This window comes from Urocitellus parryii, chromosome 8 (assembly GCF_045843805.1).
Source record: "Urocitellus parryii isolate mUroPar1 chromosome 8, mUroPar1.hap1, whole genome shotgun sequence".
Lineage (NCBI taxonomy): Eukaryota > Metazoa > Chordata > Mammalia > Rodentia > Sciuridae > Urocitellus > Urocitellus parryii.
The window spans coordinates 90555506-90569358 of NC_135538.1; the positions used below are offsets into that span (position 1 = coordinate 90555506).

At 34.1% G+C, this 13853-nt stretch overlaps 1 protein-coding gene across 1 annotated transcript in view; it reads left to right on the forward strand.

Annotated features, from left to right (window-relative positions):
* Eys (EGF-like photoreceptor maintenance factor) overlaps window positions 1-13853 on the forward strand; it is a 1574159-nt gene that overhangs the window by 79114 nt on the left and 1481192 nt on the right. Inside the window, 2 exon segments of the mRNA XM_077801488.1 lie at window positions 4599-4792; window positions 7463-7590. Of these exon segments, the coding sequence (XP_077657614.1) occupies window positions 4599-4792; window positions 7463-7590 (322 nt within the window).

Here is a 13853-nt window from a genome sequence, read left to right on the forward strand (position 1 = left end):
CCTGAGATCACCTGAATGTCTTGTTTCTGGGTACTACTACCACAGGAGACACCACTGCCTTGGATGCAACTGAAGCCAACACTGCTGCTGACCCCTGGAGATCACTTGGTGACACTGCCCCACAGCTGCCATGGCTACTACTGACACACTGACTTCTTTTAGGGAAGACTTCAGGTTTGGTTGCATGTGGCTGCACTGATTTTGGGACACCAGCCAGAAACTGGTTCCTGGGTTCCAGCAGGTTTACCACCATAAGAGCCTGTGTCTGGGGACTCTAGCTGAGACTTGCAGATCCAGTGTGGGGGTGCCTGCAGGTTTGGGGGAACCTGGCATCTTTCTGCTGAGAGTGCTGGTAGCCCTTGTCTTGCTGCTGCATCTCGGTTTGGTTATTTGCATGAGTGTATCTTGGTGGTCTCTCTGCAAGTAGGAGCAGCATTGAGATCTTGGAACTACAGTGTCACTGAGCCTGAGGTATCTGAAGCCTAAATTGTTGAGATAAGAGACTTGGTTTGAGAGGACAAATCTAGGTTTGGTGATCTCCAGAGATGTCAGAGAGAGGGCTGACAAACTGTTGAACATGACAGAGACAGTTTGACTTTCCTGAAAGATTTATTTTATTTTTTGATTCACTAATCTCTATCATATTTCCAAATATCATATTTCCAAAAAGAAAGGATGTCTTTTATGCATCAATGTGTAGAGAACAATGATATATGAATGGTGTTTTGCATTTTTTTTATATTCTTATGTCTTTAATTTTTTTCTTTTTGTTCATATTCTTCCTCTCTCTTGTCTATTTTCTTTCCAACTTTTTTCCAACCAACAGTTAATCTCTGTAGGTTTCTCTTCTACTCTTCCTGTGAATTTTTACTTCTAGCTTCTCTCTTAATCCCTTGCAAATATCCCATACTACACTACTGCTGTTCTCTCATCTACCATTTGAAACTGTAAATTGTTTTAACAACTATTATGTTTGTACTATAGATGGTTATTGAACTCATTATTTTGGTTTAATATGAGAAAGCAGTTAGATGCCTTAGTGGGAGCTATTAGGTTTAAGACTATATATTGTGTACACTGAGTGCTGTTGATATTCATCTCATCAATAAAGTTGAATAAAGCACTGGAAACCTCAGAAACGCTATAGGTCTAGAAAGTAGAATTCATTCTGCCTTAGATCTATACTTTTAGGTGGGAAAACACTCTAATAACATGAAAGAACAAGGGAATAAAGCACTCCAAACAAACCAAGATGATTCAACAACAGAAGCTACTGATAACACAATAAAAGAAATGTTCAAGAAAGAGTTCAGATTGTATATAGTTAAATCGATATGTGAAGTAAAGCATAGTATAAGGAGTGAAATCAAATAAAAAATACAGGAAATGAAAGACCACTTCAATAAAAGTTAGAGATCATGAAAAATAAAAAAGGAGAGCTCCTTAAAATGAAGGAATCAGTAAACCAAATTATAAATTTAACAGAAAACACCTCCAACAGACTATATTATTTGGAATACAGAACCTCAAACAATGAAGACAAAATATGTAATCTTGAAAGTAGAGTTGAACCTGCAGAAACAATGTAAAGAAACCATGAACAGAATATCCAAGAATTATAGGATAACATGAAAAGAACAAATTTAAGAGTTATTGGAATAGATGAAGGAGCAGAGATATAAACCAAAGGAATGCACAATATTTTCAATGATATAACAGCAGAAAATTTCCCAAACCTAAAAATGGAATGAAAAATCAAATACAAGGGGCTTATAGGACCCCAAATATACAAAATTACAGAAGACCCACACTAAGACACATTATAATGAGAATGACTAACACAGAATAAAGATAAAATCTTAAAGGCTGTGAGAAAAAAAAAATCACGTATAGGGGGAAACCAATTCAGATCTCAACTGTCACAACCCAGACCCTCAAAGCTAGGAGGTCCTTGAATAATATATTTCAAGTTCTGAAAGAAAATGGATGCCAATCAAAAAAATTATATAAAGAAAAATTAAGTTTCAGATTTGCATATTAAATTAACACATGCTATGATAAACAAAGATTATAAGAATTCACAACTAGAAAGCCTACACTACAGAGCATTCTCAACAAAATATTCCGGGAGGATGAAGTGGGAAAAAAAAGTGAAAACCAGCAAAGGGAGGACCTACACTTAAGGGACTTTCAACTAAATGAGAAACTAAGACAAATCAAAAAGCAGAAATAAATCAAAATGACAGGGAATACAAATAATATCTCAATAATAACCTTGCATGTTATTAGCCTAAACTCATCAATCAAAAGACATATACTGGCAGATTGTATTAAAAAGCAAGAACCAACAATATGCTGTCTTCAAGAGACTCACCACATGGACAAAGACAACCACAGGCTGAAGGTGAAAGGATGGGAAAAAACTTATTACTCATATGGATTGCATAAACAAGCAGGGGTTTCCATTCTCATTTCAGATAAAGTAGACTTCAAACCAAAGTTAATCAGAAGAGACAAAGAAGGACATTTTATACTTCTTAAGGGAAGTATACATGAGTAGGACATAACACTTATAAATATTTATGCCCTAGAGAAGCATCTATATACATCAAACAAACACTTCTCAATTTTATTTTATTTTATTTTTTTTAAAGCACAGTAGACATTTATTTTTATTTTTTTTTAAAGAGAGAGTGAGAGAGGAGAGAGAGAGAGAGAGAGAGAGAGAGAGAGAGAGAGAGAGAGAGAGAATTTTTAGTATTTATTTTTTAGTTCTTGGCGGACACAACATCTTTGTTGGTATGTGGTGCTGAGGATCGAACCTGGGCCGCACGCATGCCAGGCGAGCGCGCGACCGCTTGAGCCACATCCCCAGCCCCACTTCTCAATTTTAAAAGTGAAATAGACCACAAAACAATAGTACTGGGTGACTTTAACACACCTCTCTCACTACTGGACAGATCTTCCAAACAAAAACTAGAGAAGAAAATTATATAACTAAATAATACAAGCAATAGCTTAAACTTAACAGACATATATAGAATATTTCATCCATCAATGAGCAAATATACTTTCTTGTCAGCAGCACATGGCTCCTTCTCTAAAATAGACCATATTTATGCCCCAAATCAACTCTTAGTAAATACGTAAAAACAAAGATAATACCCTGCATTCTGTCAAACAACAACTGATCAACAATTATATAAAAAAGTGTTTCAAAATCTCTAGCAATTAGAGAAATGAAAATCAAAACGACTCTAAGATGTCCTGTCACTCTTATCAGAATGGCAATCATCAAGAATATAGGCAACAATAAATGTTGGTGAAGATGTGGTGAAAAAGATACACTCATACATTGCTGGTGGGACTGCAAATTGGGGCAACAACTATGGAAAGAAGCAGGGAGATTCCTCAGAAAATTGTAATTGGAACAACCGTTTGACTCAGCTGTCCCACTCCTTGGTTTATACCCAAAGGACTTAAAATTCTCTTTTTCCCTCTCTGCCCCCAATCCCTCTCTGTGTATGTCTCTGTCTCAGTTTCTATATGTGATTTTTCAAGGTCCATAGTGACACAAGGCCTATAGTGACACAGCCACATCAATGTTTATAGCAACTGGATTTCATAATGGCTAGTCTATGGAACCAACCTAGATGCCCCTCAATCAATGAATGGATAAAGATAATGTAGTATATATACTCAATGGAATATTACTCAGCTTTAAAGAAGAGTGAAATTATGGCAGTTGCTAGTAAATGGTTGGAGCTGGAGAATATCATGCTAAGCAAAATAGGCCAATCCCTCAAAATGCAAATGTTAATTCACAATAAGGCAGCGGGTACGAAGAAAGAATGACATTATCTTAGATCAGGTAGAGGGAAGTGATCAGAGGAGATGAGAGGGGATGTGGGGATAGGAAATATAGTAGAATGGAACAGAAATTATTACTTTATGTATATATGTGTCTACATGACTCATATGATTCTGTAACATGTACACTCATAAAAATGAAAAATTATATCCCATCTATGTATGCTGTATCAAAGTACATAAAAGGGGATGGGGTTGTGGCTCAGAGGTATAGCCCTCACCTAGCACTGGGTTTGATCCTCAGCACCACATAGAGTAAAATGAAGACATTGTGTCCACCTATAACTAAAAATAAATATTAAAATAGTGCATGAGGGCTGGGGATATGGCTCAAGCAGTAATGTGCTCTCTGGCATGCACGGGGCGCTGGGTTCGATCCTCAGCACCACATAAAAATAAAATAAAGATGTTGTGTCCACCAAAAACTGAAAAATAAATATTAAAAAATTCTCTCTCTCTCTCTCTCTTTAAAAAAATAGTGCATGAATGCATTCTACTGTCATGTATAACTAATTAAATTTTAAAAAATCATTAAAAATTACAAAAATAAAAACACATACAATTCTGTACCAAAAAAGAATCCATGCATTTTAGACTGTTTTCTATAATGACTTTCGCTTTCTTTTTCTATAATGACTTTCTCTTCATATTTTCTCTTTTTCTTTTTTCCCTTTCTGCTCCCAATCCCTCTCGGTGTATGTCTCTGTTTCTACATGTGATTTTTCAAGGCCCATTGTGTGAGGAGCTCATGAAACCTCCTAATCCTTATTCTCATTGGGAAGGAAAAAATTGGCAAAAATGCTGCTCTGCTTACATCTGTGAATGCCCAAAAGAACTTCTCAGTCAAAACTGTGAAACTGATGTCAATGAATGTTCTGAAGCAGCACGTCAGATTGGCACTGACTGTGTCAATACACCAAATGTAAGTCTGAATGAAGGGAATGAGAGAGAAGTTTAAATGAAATTCAGTACTCAAATTACATATGAAAATTGCATATAAAATTTTCATTAAATTATAATTTTAAAACATAGGAAAGCCAGAAAATCTACTTGTTCACTTTCCTTTTTCCCATTTATATAGAAACCTCAATTTTAAAACACTGCTCAGTCTCATTTTGTGCTCTTCCACCTGTATTCTCCCTCAGGAACAGCGTAATTTTACATACTTTCCAGTTTTCATTATTTCTTTTAATTTTTTCTTCTCTTTTGATTACATGATATTTTCACACCTTATTAATTGAATATTTCAATTAAGTAGACAAATTGTTTGCTAACCATTCTCACAGACCACTCCATTTTACTACTAATCATATTTGCCACTAACTCTTAAAAATCTTTTGGAGTTTATTTTTTGAATTTCACAACTCTTTATCACCAACAGTGTTTAAATGGAACTTTCTTCTTGGAACAATGTCCATTCTATTAACAATATTTTGGTCAAGCCATTACTGAGAAGTTTTAGTTTAATTATACAAGGCATATAATAAAAGATAAAGGCCTACAATAGTATCGTTTTGTAATTCACCTATAATTTTTTTGAAAAACACCTAACCAGTTGTCATTAATCTATATTAAAAGAAACATCAGCATTAAGAGATTTTAGTGGGAAGAATACTAAGACATTCTTGTAACAATCAAAATTATACTTGTAAGGGGAAATTAGGTCCTCCACTCAGCCTCCCCAAAGCATGTCTATGTCCTAATCTTAGGGATATGTATCAACTCTATGTTACATAAGAAGGGGAAACTAAGATGGCAAATAGAATCAAGACTGCTGGTCAGCTGATTACATCATGGACTATCTAAACAGGACTGGTGTAATTACCAGTACTTTAAAGAGGAAGAGGGAGAAAAAGTATTACAGTCAGGGAGAAGTTTGAAGATGCTGCAATTCTGGTTTTGGAGTTGAAAGAAGGGACCATAAATGAAGACTGAGGGCAGCTTCTAGAAACCAGGAAAGTCAAGAAAATATTATCTTCTGTAAGTTCCAGAAGGAACATAACTGGCATCTTGATTTTAGCACAGTGACATTCTGTTCAGATTTATGACCTCTGAAACTACAGGATAATAAATTTTTATTTCTTTAAGCTACTAAGTTTGTAAAAAAGTTTTCTACACATAAAAATTTGTTATATGAATGAAAAATAGTGTAGTAAACTATGAAAATTTATTAGTAGGATCACTTGAAAAATTTTATTCTAAATCTGAGAATAAGGACAATTAAACACACTCTAACTTTACTAGTTATGAGTATCTTAAGAAGTGATCCTCAAAGGATGTTTGCTTAACTATTAATTCATAAAAGTACTTTAACTCTTACTTATTCTTGTGTTATTCATTATTATGTTTGAAAGAACATGTTTTATTATAAATAATTTTGAAGACACTTTATCATTTCCACCATCACCATGCAATAACCTTAGGCAAACTCTGTATATTTCATATTTAGGTGTTTTTCTTTAGGGGATGAAGTACCAGGGATTGAACTCGGGGACACTCAACCAACACATCCCTAGCTGTATTTTGTATTTTATTTAGAGACAGGGTCTCACTAAGTTGCTTAGTGCCTCACTTTTGCTGAGTCTGGCTTTGAACTCACAATCCTCCTGCCTCAGCCTCTCAAGCTGAGATTACAGGCATGCGCAATTGCTCCCAGCTAGTTTTTTTTTTTTAATGAGTATTATTTAATTGGATTCCACAAAGAAGAAACACAATCATCTACTTCAAGTTCATAGGAATTTTGTCTTAGAATTACTTAAATACTATTATAAGTTTGAAAATGATGATGATGATAAAGGAGAAAAAGGAGGTAAAGAAAAGAGGACAAGAGGAGGAAGAAAAGTTATGAATAGTGCCTATAGACTACAGGGGCAATAACAGATAAGTTCCTCAAATTTAGTTTTACTTTTGTCTTTACCTAATAACACATGTATAGATTTATAACATTACAATCTTCTATTTTCTAAGTATAATCACATCAAATTTAAATGGCTTAAGACAATTATACCATTATTATCTCTATAGTTCTGTGAATTAACATGTCTCACCTAAGAGGTTCTTTCTTGGTCCTAGTTTCTCATGAAGTTACAGTCAAAAAGTATCTGGAACTGCAGTTTATCTTGAAAGATTGCTTTTTCACCTGTTTGGTGGCTTATGTTAGGTATCAGCTGGGTCTTTAGCTGGAGCTAAGAGCCATAATCCTAAGGAAGACTTCTTCAGGTGACCTGGGGTTCCTTAGAGCATGATGATTGGATTCCAAGTGAACATCCCCAAATACATGGAACTGCAGGACCTTTATATCTGGCCTTGCTTAGTCACATAACACCTCTTTTCAATAGTCACAGCCTTGTATTCAATGCAGAAATGCATAGTCTCCAACAGAGGATTGTTGGTTTCACCTAGGAGAAAGAGTTTATGATAGGGGAGATATGTGACATGTTAGAAAATAGAACATCCCATGTTACTGCACACAAAACAACTTCCACATTTTCTTTAACAATTTCCTTCTCTTTACAGGCAAGAAATCATACATTATCTTTCAAATATCCAAAACCTTTGTAAAAATATTTATAATCTTTAATTTAATTCCTAGGATGTTGTGTGCATCTCTTCATTAATACATTCAGGAAAGTTATGCAAGACAAATGAAACATCACATAATTCATTTTCCTGGAAGGGTAATGTTGCATGTATTAAATGTGAAGAAGACTACCAATACAGGTATAATTACTTTTCTGCTTGTTTTAATACAATATTTAAGAATATTAAGTCATTTGTACAAAATAACATAAGTTTCTGATTTTACTTTTGATTAATATCTTATACTCATTTAATGTTAGAATAAAAATATTTGCATATTCTCTACTAATTTTGGTGTTAATTTTAAATAAGTTTTTATGGAATTCTCAAAAATGATTTGGGCAAGAAGTTATAATATAAATATTATACTTTATAATGGAAGTTTTAAGGTAAATGAAAATATTTGAAGAAGAAATGTGAATCCCTACCATATTATTTTTCTTTTACACATATAGTGTTAAAATTTGAAAGAGTAACCACCTCTTCCTCTAATTCACAAACCTCAGCTAATGGTTCTTAGTTAGGGTCTAGTCAGACTTTTAGGTGGTAGCACTTACTTTTTTGCCAAAAATTACACATTTGTAAATGATATTCTGGCATATAATTTTAGTTCACTTTAAATAGCTTTATAGGTATTTTCTCACACCATTAAAAATACAATTTGTACTGTTCACACTTGCTTGAGTTTTATCTCGCTGCTTAAAGAAAGTTCTGTTGGACTTTATTAAAGAACAGTAAATAACCTCACAATTTTAGAGTATTTATAAAATTAGAAAATTAAAAGCTGGGGTATAATGTAGCCTTAAATACACCAAAAGAAGCATCATAGATATATATTGCACAGTACATTCATGAATTTTAAAGCAGCAGAAATTCAAAATTTCTAAAAAAAATAAGTTGTTGAAAAGTGACTTTTCACAAAAGGATGAAGAGAAGAAACTTCATCATTAGATCTTGGATGGTCTAATCCATTGAACAAATTTGTGCACGTATTGGTGTGTTTTATCAACACACCAATAAATGCAATTAGTATTATTTAAAAAATAATGGCTTTTTAGTTTACTATTTTTGGTTCTTTGCCTAATAGTGCTGGCATATTTGTGAATCTACTTAAGAAAATGATCAGCTTTAAGAAATATAGCCACCACTATGCTAATATAGGTAAATATACATTCATCTATAATTATTGGTTTTATTATTTTACAATAAAGGGTTTATTTTACTAACCCTTATTAACATTATCCTGGCAGTTTAGAATGCAGTTTTGTTGTAAAATAAATAATCAAGAGATAAATTAGATAACAAGATGCATGGTTGTCATCTCTCAGTTTATTGTTCTGATAATTAATGGATTTAATTTTAAAATAATGTAATTTGTTCTGAAATCTTTTGCTAATGAGTTTTAGTTAATATGGGTGCTATAGAAATTCAAATTTGATTTTACAAAACTGAAAGAAAAAAATACCTCAAGTAAGTAGGTTAGGTTTGAAAACTTACTCATAAGAGTCACATGAGTTACTCTCTGTATTCTGAGATTGTCCATACTATTAAAATAGATACTAGTATTACTGTATGTATATACATGGCCATATAACCAATGTGATTTGCAACCTGTACACTTGGAAAAATGAGAAATTATACCTCATTTGACTCAAATGTATGATATGTCAAGATCATTGTATTGTAACAAGCAACTAATAATAAAAAAAAGAATTTGAAGTACATATGGCCATGCCAACTCAATTTAAAACACTGTCCCTAACTTCTTCTCTTGATTAAGAGAAGAAGCAAAATATGGAAAGTAACAGAAAAGTAAGAACAAAATTGGTCCAACAAGGCAGAAGCAACATTCTATTTTGAATTATAAATGAAAAGTAAAGCCTCAGAAATCAATAAGAATGTGATAAAAATTTTGGACACAAATGCAGAATTTTCAACTCCTAACCTTCTTTCCCCCAATTTATCAATGACAAACTCTGTTAACTCTTGTTAACACTGACTTGGGTGAAGCAAAGGAATTAATATAAATTTAAAAAGCATGAAGATAAAATGATAACAAAATTAGTTTTAAAATATATTTTCTTTTTTTATAGTAGATGAACAAAATCAGTGAAAAACATCAGCAAAAATCTCAAAACTATTGACTTAAATGATTTTACATTAAGAATTTATCTGTATATTGCTGTTTTAGAAGCTATGCTTTTCTAGATCAGTGACTAAACTTTTAACTGAATTAGAACTTCCTGAATGACTGTTTAGAACACAAATCCTTGTTCTTGTTCCTAAGGAATCTAATTTAGAAAGTCTGGAGTAGGGATTGTAAAGGTGCGCTTTTATCAAGCTCTCAAGAAATGCCAGTGCTGCTGTACATTCCACCCTGAAGAATTGCTGGTCAATGTAAACTCTAGCAGCATCATACAGAATATCTGCTTATGCATTTTACCCTAGATTACCTCCTTCAGAAAGATATTGAAACACCAGTTTGAGACAGTATTGGCCCTAGTAACAAAAAGCATCACTGTCAGAAAGGAGTTAATTTCCACTTGTGAGTGCAAACCAGTAATTCTCTTACCACTTAAATGGCTGAAAGCTCAGGGGATCTATGGATGCTTCACATACAATTTTATTATTATGAGCAGTAAGAGTGGGGAAAAGAAAACACAACATCAAAAATGGCATTGCTGGGTGTAGCTGGCAAACAAGTAGAATCTGATGAAAAGGAACAGGAGCAACTAAGGTTGTACAGACATTGGACCAGTGGAACACAAATTTATTGATTTCCAAAAAACATGGAAGTGTGTCTTGGTTAGTGCTATCAGTACTTTGAATGATAGGTTGAAAATAAAATGAAGTTTGTGAGTTACAGTCATTACAAAAAAATGAAACAAATGATGTAAAACAATTTTCCTAATATACAAAGTAAATTAGCTATGATTCTGCCAGATAGTTCTCTCAAATATAGCAGCATAGGAGGGTTGAATTAAAAGACTAATGATTATGGGAAGAACCAATAGAAACCAGTAGCAAATATTTAATCAGCCTGTTCTCATAAATAATCTGGAGCTATTATCCTTTTCTATGTCAAAGGGGCAAGCAATGAGTACAATTACTAGGAACCAAAGAAAGAATTATATCTGTATTTGTATACAATATTTTAACATGAACTGTGAACTCATAGAAATGCTCACAGTTATGTCTAAGCTACAGTCTGGTTGTGAGGAAGTTAAGGGAATAAACGCTTTGATTTTCCGATCTTTTGCTGGTGCTCCATTTAGTAGTGTCTCATTACAACCACTGGTCAGCATCCTGAAATACAGTGCGGATAGAGGGGAATGAAAAAGACTACATAGTACCTAAATCAAAGGTAAGCAATCAAGATAATGTATTTCAAGATATAAAACTCTAGAGAGGATTATGCTAAGGGGTGAAGAAGAAATCAGTGTCATGGAAGGGGTAAACCATGGAGCAGATGTTCTTAGAATCTATGATGTGTTCATGTTTACCTGTCTGCTGGCCTCTGAGAAGCAGAATCCTAGATACATCCTCTAAGAGGTAGCCATTCATCGTCGTAAAATTGTATTTTGATATGTATGAGAAGCTGCCCTTAAACCACACAAGCTTGTGACCAGAAGACAGGCCCACACTAACCTCAAAATTGGCTGCTTAATAAGGTCATTCCTACTGAATGTTATGATGTAGAAACTTTCAGTCATTTCCTGTACCAGGACTTCACAGAGAAATGGGAAAAAAGGAATTAGAAAATTCAAACTTCTAGTTTCTGCCATCTTTCCATTCTGGCTACAAAAGTGAAAAAAAAAAAAAAAGCTGTGAAATATTTTAAAATTACTAAAATAATGCTAGACTATCTCAAAAAATGTGAGTACATCTAGTCAGAGGAAAGTGAAAATTAATCTTTGCAATTGGTGATTGGAAATAATAGTTTCCTAAGTGTTCTTAGTCACATAAAAGTTTTAATTATGATAGATATAATAACTAATGTGACTGTAATTATTATATAATGATTGTGTATGATTACATATATATATACACACATATTTCTCAAATCATTGTGTTGTATGTCTATTTATTTATTTTTTTCTTTTAGTATAGGGGTTTGAACTCAGGGGCTTACACATGCTACGCAAACATTTTACTACTGAGTTACATCCCCAGCCCTACCTTTTAAATTTATGCAATTTTATTTGCCAATTTCACCTCCATACAACTGGGGGAAAGAAATAAGTGAGATTATGATTGTATTAGAGAAAGATACATTAAGGGAGATGGTAAATATTGAAGAATTTGAATTAGGAAGAATGTTCAAGAAGGTTACCTACTGCAAGAAGAAGTAGGTAAGTATAGCAGGGTTTGAGGGCATAATTTTTAAATAATTGAGATGTTTAAGGAAGAAGATGGAATAAAGTCCTGATGCCACAGTGAGGAAAAATAGGAACATACCTACAATACCCATATCCCAAGGGGTAAACGTTGAAGGAGAGTAATCACTACTTGAGATAGTGCAAAGGAAGAAAATTCTAAGAGGAAATGAGACATGTGCAGATCTGTTTGGAGGAAAAGAGCCTCATAGTGAGGAATGACCTGGGAACCTCTGGCCTCTTGGGGTTTCTGAGGTAAAAGGTGATAAGAGGTTAATTTCGATGGCCTTGAAAGTAGATCATAGTGGTACAACTGTGAATATGGGCATAATGTCAGTCATGTGGAGTTGGCTCAGAAGCTCACAGAGCTCAAGAAACAGTCTTTTGTGAATCCCTCCAAAGGCTACACTAAAGCAGGAGTCTATGCTCTACTAGATTTAGGCAAATGGCTGGGGTACCAGGGCACTGAAAGATCCAGCACTAGTGAAGTTTTGTAGGTTGAGTGATCACCTCTTGGATGGCGGGTGATCACTGAACCTATAAAAGGTGGTGGAGAAAGGGACTTCTGACATGACATAGAGAGTTCTGAGTTCTCCAAATACACTAGAACCAGATATGCTATGCTTGCGCCCCAAGATTTTATACCAGTTTTGAAGACTATCATGATCCACAGTACTGACATTGCCATTTTTTAACCAAATGCACACACAATTACTTAATCTAATATTTACTGAATGCCTTGAATCTACTATCATTTGTGTCTCAATATGATCACATTCTGAATATTTAGAATGTAATGAGGAATGTGGACCAAAAACGAATTTTTAATATCACCACCCGGTGTTTTACTCATTCAATATTTTTTCAAATTTGAAAAACAATAGTTCATCATAATTTGAGCAACAGTTTATTTAAAAATCTAGACAAACTAGATATTAGAAAAATACAAATACTGTGGTTTTAAAAATCAGAAATATTGTGATATACAGTTTTTTTTGTTGTTGTTGTTCTAAGCTTTTTATATTCTTCACTCAAACTCTAAAATATTTTATGGGAAAATGATGTTTCAATTTATTTTTTCAGCTTGCTTTTATTTCTGTTTCCTATTCATTGAATTGCAATTTTTATAGCTTCAACTCCTTCTTCAATCAGTGCATTAATATCCTTTCCCCCCTTTCAAGTGAGTTTCATGATTTCATTAAGCTGTGATAAGTCTCACCATGTCAGCCACGAATAGAGTTAGAATTTTCAGCTTCTGTCACAGTAGTTAATTAAGCATGCATGTGACTGAACTGAAACAATGCCTCCACAAATGCTGAGAGCCATTACCAAGTAGGAATGACGCATCGTAATCCTTGCCAGTGTACCCCATGTTAAATGGACTTGCCTTGGAAATTTGCTGCGACCTTGCTAGTGTGTTTGAGAAAGGTGACCCTGCTCAATCACCAGGGTGGATCCAGGATTAGGGTGTATTCCTGCAGGAAGTATCCCTGTCCTTGGGTTTAGGGCGTGACAATAGGAGTTTTAGGGAAGTTGGAGGTTGAAGATTATTCCTGCTGGGAGTAGGGAGTGCCTGCTGCCTGAGTTCCTGCTGAGTTCTCATGGAGAGAAAGTATTTAGGATGTGAATTGTGGGGGGGGGGGGGGATAAAGATTGCCCCTGAACATGTGTGGAGGCTGGTGTGAGATCCGGAATGAAGAATTGCTGTTTGAACCTACAAAGCTGTGTGGTGGCTCATGATTCTGTGCCAAGCCGAGACATTGGCATTTGGCACACAAAAATTCATGGGTCAACATATTTTGTTTCAATATGATAAAGTTATATTTTCACATAGATTTCAAAAAATACTTTTAAAAATAGCAATAGCATGTTTGGATCAGAAATTTATTTATTTATTTATTTATTTATTTATTTATTTTAAAGAGAGAGTGAGAGAGGAGAGAGAGAAAGAGAGAGAGAGAGAGAGAGAGAGAGAATTTTTAATATTTATTTTTTAGTTATCGGCGGACACAACATCTTTGTTGGTAT